The 8,648-nt window shown below is 39.2% G+C and overlaps 1 protein-coding gene across 1 annotated transcript; it reads left to right on the forward strand.

Moving 5' to 3' along the window:
• Positions 1 to 244: 244 nt before the first annotated feature.
• On the forward strand, positions 245 to 7,460 carry LOC141389585 (fatty-acid amide hydrolase 2-A-like). Its single transcript, XM_073961313.1, has 6 exons — positions 245 to 534; positions 4,636 to 4,858; positions 5,727 to 5,944; positions 6,018 to 6,308; positions 6,364 to 6,750; positions 6,818 to 7,460. The coding sequence occupies exons 1-6, from the start codon at positions 361 to 363 to the stop codon at positions 7,103 to 7,105; spliced, it is 1,581 nt and encodes a 526-aa protein (XP_073817414.1). The 5' UTR covers positions 245 to 360; the 3' UTR covers positions 7,106 to 7,460.
• Positions 7,461 to 8,648: the final 1,188 nt, after the last annotated feature.

Below are 8,648 nucleotides of genomic sequence, written 5' to 3' on the forward strand. Positions count from 1 at the left end.
TCTACCATGAAAGTTTCCATTGATATGTCCAGCACTGTATATTGTATGCTTTTAAAGTAAGGGAACACTTTGCGGGTAAAAAGTGGTAAAAACTGGTAACCTGAGGCACGTAATGTATGAATGTAAATATATAACGGCTGTTATGTGGGAAATAACGGCCAGGCAAATTATTACCATTATGCTAGGCTTGTCAAACTATAAAACAATTTATAGATCCCTTACAACTGTGGTCAGCTGTTTTTCTGTTTATTTTCAATCTGTTAAACACTAACTTATTAAAAAAAAACAATCGTTTTAGCCCATCAAACCGGAACAAAGTCATATTCATTTTGTTTTAATGTATTAATTTAAAGAAATAAAATGGACTTTATACTACGTTTACTACAATTCATTGTCAAAATAGTCTATAACATTGTCTATGTAATTTTATCAGTTGTTTTGCCACGTAAAAAGAATGAACAAATTCCCGCCATTAAGGATAAGTTGGTGACAATTCCATTAGTGGAAATTGTACAACTTATGAGAACTAAAAGGGTAAGCATAAATTATTATAATAAATAATAAGCATACTTTTTTACAAGTGCCGATTATGAATGACTTTAGAGGTTTATAGGTCCAGGTTGCATTCTACTACCGCTGTGTCTGCCCAAGTTCTGTTGGGCCAAATAATGTATTTTTGGTCCATTCTGTAACAAGAATATATGTAACTGTTAAAGCAACAAGTAAACATATATGGCCTCAAAGCAGTTATTACTTACTTAGCTGGCCTTTAACAACGTAGAACTTGAGTCCATAAAACTCTCACTTAAGAAAATTAACACACCTGAACCTCTAACTTGCTGGATAAATAATATGCTAGAAAGCAGAATTATAAACTCCAGCATTGGGGAGACAAAAATTAGGAAAACAGTAACTAGAGGCAACCCCCAAGGAGGGGTGCCCTCACCGCTACTGTGGCTACTTGTTATAAACAATATATTGACGGATCTGGACAATCAAGGTATAAAAGTTGTCGCCTATGCGGACGACGTTGTACTACTGATTTCCGGTAAGTTTCCGTCAACCATTTCGGAGCTTATGCAAGGAGCATTATCGACGCTGTCGCGCTGGGCTAAGGCCAATAGCCTTGGAGTAAACCCAACCAAGACAGAACTGGTAATGTTCACGAGAAAGCGTAAGCTCGGCGTATTTGTACCACCAACACTGGATGGAGTGCAGCTTCAGCTCTCGCCCGAGGCAAAGTACCTCGGCACTATCCTGGACTGTAAATTGCGATGGAACAGGAATGCTGAGGAAAGGGCGAAGAAAGGATTGATTGCACTTTATTCATGTAAGAATTCCATTGGGAAAAGTTGGGGCCAAACCCATCGATTATACACTGGTTGTATAACACCGTGGTTAGACCCATTTTATCCTATGGTTCTCTTGTTTGGTGGCACTCACTGCGCTAAAAATCGACATCCGGTAGGCTTGACAAGGTACAAAGAGCTGCCTCGATTCTCATAACTGGAGCCACCAGGAGCACACCACAGGCTGCTCTGAACGCAATGCTGAACTTAAAACCACTGAGTCGCAGCATTAAGTGTCAGGCAACTCGCAGTGCCCTACGGCACTGCGTGAACAGGAACTCTGGCGCGGTTGTACCTATGGGCATGGTTGTATCCTGAACGAATCAGGCATAAATGTGAACCAACGCGGAAAACTGAGCGACTATATATCACCAGTCCTGAGATTTGACGATATAGACGTCGTTATACCTAGTAGAGATGACTGGAACCGCAGTAAATTTTCTATGGACGGTCTGGCTGCTTACTTAAACCAAAGTAGCATCTGTTGGCCAATACAATTCTTCTTTTTATTTCACAACTGATGTCGTTTGTTGTATTTACGGAGGTGCCGAGGTAGACGAAGTCTTTTACTACCTCAATATTATAGGAATCAACTTCCACAGTCGGTCCGAGCTCAATGGACGCATTGCGCGTCGACACCATCAACTTGGTCTTCTCACCGTTTACCGTCAGACACACTTTAGCAAATTCTCCTTCAACCTTCATAAAGGTATCAGTTATTTATTTTACTGATCGGCCCATGATGTCTATATCATCAGCATAAGCAAGTAACATGTGGCTATTGGTGTAAATTGTGCCACTTCTTTTGACGTTTGCCTCTCGTATAACCTTTTCCAGCAGGATGTTGAAGAGATCACACGAAACGCTGTCTCCTTGTCTGAAACCTCTTTTGGTACCAAACTCTTCGGAGAGGTTATTTTCTATTTTAACTGAGGACCTTGTGTCAGTTAAAGTCATTTTACAAAGCCGAATGAGCTTTGCGGGGATACCAAAATCAGACATGGCTTGGAATACCTTTGAACGCAGCGGGCTGTCGAAGGCTGCTTTATAATCGACAAAAAGGTGTTAGGTGTCGATCTGCATCTCTTGGGTCTTCTCCAGGATTTGCCGCAGGGTAAATATCTGTTCAATGGTGGACTTGCCAGGTCTAAAGCCGCATTGGTATGGTCCAATTATCTCGTTGACCATAGGCTGTAGTCGTTCGCACAATATCCCTGACACGATCTTGTAGGCAATAGGGAGTAGACTTATGCCCGTATAGTTAGAGCATACAGTCTTATCTCCCTTCTTGTAGACGGGGCACAGGATACTCAGGTTCCAATCGTCGGGTACTCGTTCTTCCTCCCAGATGGTGTTAACTAGCTGATGAATACACCTTATCAGCGTGTTGCCTCCGGTTTTGAACAACTCGGGTACTCGTTCTTCCTGCCAGATGGTGATAAATAGCTGATGAATACACCTTATCAGCGTGTCGCCTCCGGTTTTGAACAGCTCGGCTGGTAAGCCATCGGCTCCTGCTGCCTTATTATTCTTCAGCCGATTTATTGCTATCTTTACCTCATCTTGGCTGGGCGGTATACATTCAATACCATCTTCTGGGATTGGGACTGTGGTATCTTCGTCGTCTTCGCTGCTATTGGATACCAACATTTTTGAAAAATGTTCTTTCCGTATCCTGAGTACACTATCTGTATCAGTTACCAAATTACCTTGCTGGTCTCTACAGAGGATGTGCCCGTACCAAAGCCATCAGTTTGATGCTTGACTCTTTGGTAGAATTTTCGGACTTCATACTGGCTCCTGTACATCTCGATTTTTTCACACTCCCGCATTTCCATCTCTCTCTTTTTTCTGCGGAAAAGACGTTTCTCCTCTTTCCTTTTCTTCCTGTATCTCTCTCGTGTGCTACGCGTTGCTACGGATTGTAAAGTAGCCCTATATGCCGAATTTTTATCTTCGGTGGCAGCACGACACTCCTGATCATACCATGGATTCCTTGGTGGAGGTCTCTGGTATCCAAGTATGGATTTTGCGGCTGTTTGCATGGAGTGGGCAATATTTTGCCATTTGTTGTTATGTTATCGGGAGTGCTCGCATTAAGCAATTAGGCTAGTTGAGTGGAATATGCTGTGACTATCTGTTGTGATTGCAGCTTACCGATGTCTAACTTTCGTGTTGTATCTGTTCGTATTTATTTGCTACGTTTAACCGGGTGCGATGAATGTCTTCCATCTATCACAACGTGATCAATTTGATTTCTTGTTTTCTGATCTGGAGACAGCCAGGTTCCCTTATGAATGTTGAGATGCTTAAATCTGGTGCTGCTAACTACCATGTTTTTTGCCGCTGCGAGGTCTATCAGCCTCATGCCATTATCAGATGTTTCATTGTGGAGACTGAGTTTTCCGACTGTTGGGCCAAAGATATTTTCCTTTCCAATTTTAGCATTAAAATCGTCTAGAATAATTTTAATGTCATGGGCAGGACAACGGTCATATGTTTCTTCTAAGCGCTCATAAAATATATCTTTGGTCTGTTCGTCCTTTTCTTCAGTGGGAGCATGAGCGCAAATAAAGCTGATGTTGAAGAATTTAGCTTTTATTCGAATTGCAGCAAGTCTTTCATTCACTGGGGTGAAGCTTGATACCAGATGTTTTAGTCTCCGACTAACTACGAATCCGCAACCAAACTCATGCTTTACGTCATGGCAGCTATAATACAGTGCGTCACCTTTAGGTGTTGTTGTGACGCCGTTCCCAATCCATCGTTTTTCCTGTATAACAGTAATATCGACATTGTACTTTTCAAGTACGTCTGCCAATGCGAAGACTGCACCTTCTCTATAAAGAGTGCGAACATTCCAGGTGCAGATTCGCAGATCATGGTCCTTAAAACGTTTGCGGGGTTCGTCAACTTTAGAGGGGTTTGTTTTTATTTTCTTTCGTTTTTTCATAGTAGGATGTTTTTTCTAGGGGAGGGTTAATAACCCGACGCCCAAACCCAAGTTTTTAACGTTCTTATGGGTGAACGCGCGGCACATGTTAGCTCACTACCTTTAACGGGTGTTAAAGGCAGTTCCCCAGGTGACACCACGGGGAGGTCAGTGTCCACTTGAGATGAAAGAGGAACCAAGATAAATCCTGGGCTTCCTTGGTATCTTCCATCCCCTAGGTCACCAAAGCAGTTATTAATATACCAAAAAAGACCCACCCCACCCCTCGTAAACATTTTAAATTAAATGTATGAATAAGAGTCAATTCATTTTTTTCTTCCATTGAAATTCCAGCTAACTTCCCAACAATTGGTAAAAGCCTATATCGAACGTATCAAAGAAGTCAATCCCCACATAAATGCTATAGTCCAAGAACGTTTTGAAGAAGCTCTAGCAGATGCCAAACGAGCCGATGATTTAATATTTAAATGTGCTAATAGCCAGTTAACACAATTGTATGCCAGATATCCATTGCTGGGTATACCGTTTACAGTAAAGGAGTCATGTGGACTTAAAGGTGAGTGAAAGTTTTAAAATAGTTTAACGAACTCATGGTACCATGTCATACTTTTGACTTGTATATCTAGAATCTCTAGTTGTCTGTGCAAGAGTAACAAGTAATTCGGTATTGGAATATTTATAATGATGCGATGGAATATATTTTAAATGTATTAAATGAAAACCAGCTCGATGTCCTTTTCATTTAATACATTTGAAATTATGCGATTGAATATATTTTTAGCTTGAGTAACTAAGAACTTCAAAACATTCTTGGTAAATCAGAATTCAATTATATTAATTAAATATGTATGTAAATTGACTATTTTGAGTTACCGCAAAAATCAAAAATCGACCGGTTGTGCTCACTGGACAAGTCCATACTTCCTAAGATAATGTCTCAAATGCTCCAAATAACGCCGCCGACATCATCTCAAATTACTTGATGGGCCCGAAAACTTACGAATTCAGTATCCGATTTGCACATCTTAAAATTAATTCCAAACTTAAATCAAGTTTCAAGAAGGTCTATATTGAAAAATATCTTCAATTAACCTCCCTCACAAAAGTTCAAAATTCTGTCATAATGATCCAAAATCTTTAAAAAAAATCAACAGTGACCAACTACTGTCCTGATAGGGGCACGATTACTATGGAAAGGTCTGGTTGACAGTGATCCAACTTTGATTGACCCGAAACCATTGGGTTTCGGCCAGCGAGTTACCTACCCAGCATCAAACCTATGCTTCTACTTAAGATTATATGCTGCTACAACAACAACAACACCTCTAAAGAGAGTCCTCGCTTTTTATTTGTTTTAAACAAGCACTTATATCAATATTTTAATTCATATTAATAAACTTTAATTCAATTGCATTTCTTTTTAGGTATGTCCTATGTGGTTGGCAGTCTCCAGCGTGTTGATAAGAAAGCCGAACGTGATTGTATAGCTGTGGAAAATCTAAAATCTGCCGGTGCAATACCATTACTTGTGTCTGCCAATCCAGAATATTGCTTTAGTATAGAAACAAATTCATATACCAATGGAAAATGTTTGAATCCATATGATTTTCGAAGATCATGTGGTGGTTCGTCTGGTGGTGAGGTAGACACAATAAAATTTTAATTCCATACACAAAAAGAAAGTAAAATTGAACTAAATTTCTTTAAAAATATAGGGTGCTCTCAATGGCAGTGGTGCAACCCTATTTGGCATTGGATCTGACATTGCTGGATCAATACGTATACCCAGTTTATTTAATGGTGTATTTGGACACAAACCTACTGGTGGTTTAATACCAAATACAGGTGTATTTCCCTCCTCAGATGACGAAGAATGTAACCAGTATCTGCAAACTGGTGTTATAAGTAGATTTGGTTCAGATCTGGGTCTTTTATTGCATATTATGGCTGGAGCAAATGCCGAGAAAATGGAATTTGTACATCCCATAGAAACAAAGGATATTAAGGTGAATGATTTTTACAATCTTAAAAACGCCATTCGTTAATGTTTTATCTTTTCAGATTTATTATTCCTTGGGATTTAGCGGTCTTAATGGTATTCTACATCACAGCGTTACAGCTGAAATACAAATTGCCATATTAAAGGCAGTCAAGTGTCTGCAACAATCGGGTTTGACTGTTGAAATTGCCCAAATTAAGGCAATGGAAAATTCTTCAGAGATTGCATTCAGTGCCATTGCCCGATTAAAAAAGCTACCACTGCTAATGCGTGAAGATGCCAGTGTTAAGGAATTACTACAAGAATTAGTTAAAAGCTATTGTAAAGCCTCAAAATATACCAAAGAAGGTTTGACATTTGAACTATTGAGACGTACAAATGCATTTATGTCAGCCGAAAAGTTGATCAAGTACAAGGCTGAAGGTGAAAAGTTGAAGGAAGAAATTATTGTGAGTAATCGATAGAAATATTTTTACCCCAACGATTTTTACATCTTCAACATGTTTTTTTTTTCAGTCTTTACTTGGCAATGATGGTGTACTTTTCTTCCCAACATTCCCCGTTCCCGCAATACATCATCACACCTCTTCACTGGCTCAGTGGGCTATTGACTATTCCCTATTATTTAATATTTTAGGTTTACCCTGTACACACATTCCCATGGGTGTAGATAGCGATGGCTTACCGGTGGGCTTTCAAGTGATTGCTGCTCCGTTCAAAGATAAGTTATGTCTTCAAATTGCCGGTGCTTTAGAAATGGCATTTGGTGGCTGGACTCCACCTGTGAAACATGAGTTTTCCTAGAAACGCTAGTGTTCATAGAATTTATTGGCCTGTTTCACTAAGACGATTCAAATACAAATTCGTTCGAACTACTACCAAACTTCTGTTTTTTTTTTTTAATATTTGAATTGTTTTTATTTTCAAGCAAGTAAACATTTCTACAACAACAGGAGTTTGGTCGTAATTCGAACGAATTTGAATTCGAATCGGCTTAGAGAAACAGGCAATACAAAAACCTTCCGACCTGTCCATTTACAAAAACAAAGTGTTTTATATGTATTTTAAGTTTTTTGATATAAATTTATATTGGTGGTGTATTATAATATTGTGATTTTAAAATATTAAAAACATATCTTTTTCGATAATCGAATCGAAAGTATGTAGTACGACATTACTTGTAGAGTAGTTTTACGTGGTTGAAAATATTTATTTTAATGGACTTGAAATCGGGTGGTACCGCTATAAGGGGGCTATACCAAAACCTGGACCTATGTTCACAATTTTTGGTGGGGAAATGTCTGTATCATTGGAACTGCCAAATGACAGCTAATTCAGGCAAAAATGAAGATAAAATTCTCAAAATACCTGTAATCGGGTGGTACCGCTATATGGGGGCTGTAGGAAAAAATGGACCCATATTGGATTTGGTTTCATATTTATGTATTGTCATCTAAATCTGAAAAGTGTGCAAAGTTTCAGTTCGATTGGTCAACTGCAACTGTGTTAAAAATGAGTTACCAGATTTGAACTAAACGGACACCAAAGCAAGTTAAATAAAACACTGTAAAAATGAGTTTTTTCAGGGATATGCTCAACGCGCCGTATGTGCAGCGGCCTTTAACCTTTCAAATTCAACCCCCATGTCAAGAGTAGTATGACATGAAAAACAACGGGTGACTTCCGAATCGTCCCAGCAACGCGCCGTATGTGCTGCGGCCTTAACAGAAAATACCAGAGATGGGAGTCAGAAATTACAAATGATGTTACCTTTATTCTTCTACCATGAAATGACACAAAACTTTACTCAAACCTTGGATGTGTTTCCGTCTTTAGTGGCCAAATGCATTCGGTCTTGTGGGTGTCGCTTCACGAGTCAAAAACAACAACCACATGAAATATATATATAAGTGATGCCAAGTTTGTTATTAAAGTTTTCATGTGGTTGTTGTAACGCCGGTCCGTAGTGAGTCGGGTCGCGCGATAAAAACAGTAACCACATGAAAATTTTTTGAGTGATGCCAAGTTTGTTCATAAAGTTTCCATGTGGTTGTTGTAACGCGGCACTCAACGGACCGTATGTATTTGGCCCTTATGTGCAGAGGTCTATACGGTTCTTTGTGTGTCGCGTTACAACAACCACATAAAACTTTTTGTCGTTTGTCTCCCAGCAGCCATGTTTGTTTTTTGACATTGCTGCCAGAACTACTATATTTCCGTTTCTTTACTTTTGTGCAAAACTTGTTACGTGAGAGCAATTTTCACAGTTTTCTGAGAGAAGAGAAAACTTCTCTCTTTTGCTACTTTTACTATTAAAAAAGTAAAGGAACAAAGCTAATATAAATAT

The sequence above is a fragment of the Musca autumnalis genome, unplaced genomic scaffold (genome assembly GCF_047663935.1).
Source record: "Musca autumnalis isolate F117 unplaced genomic scaffold, ASM4766393v1 scaffold_1, whole genome shotgun sequence".
Taxonomy (NCBI): domain Eukaryota; kingdom Metazoa; phylum Arthropoda; class Insecta; order Diptera; family Muscidae; genus Musca; species Musca autumnalis.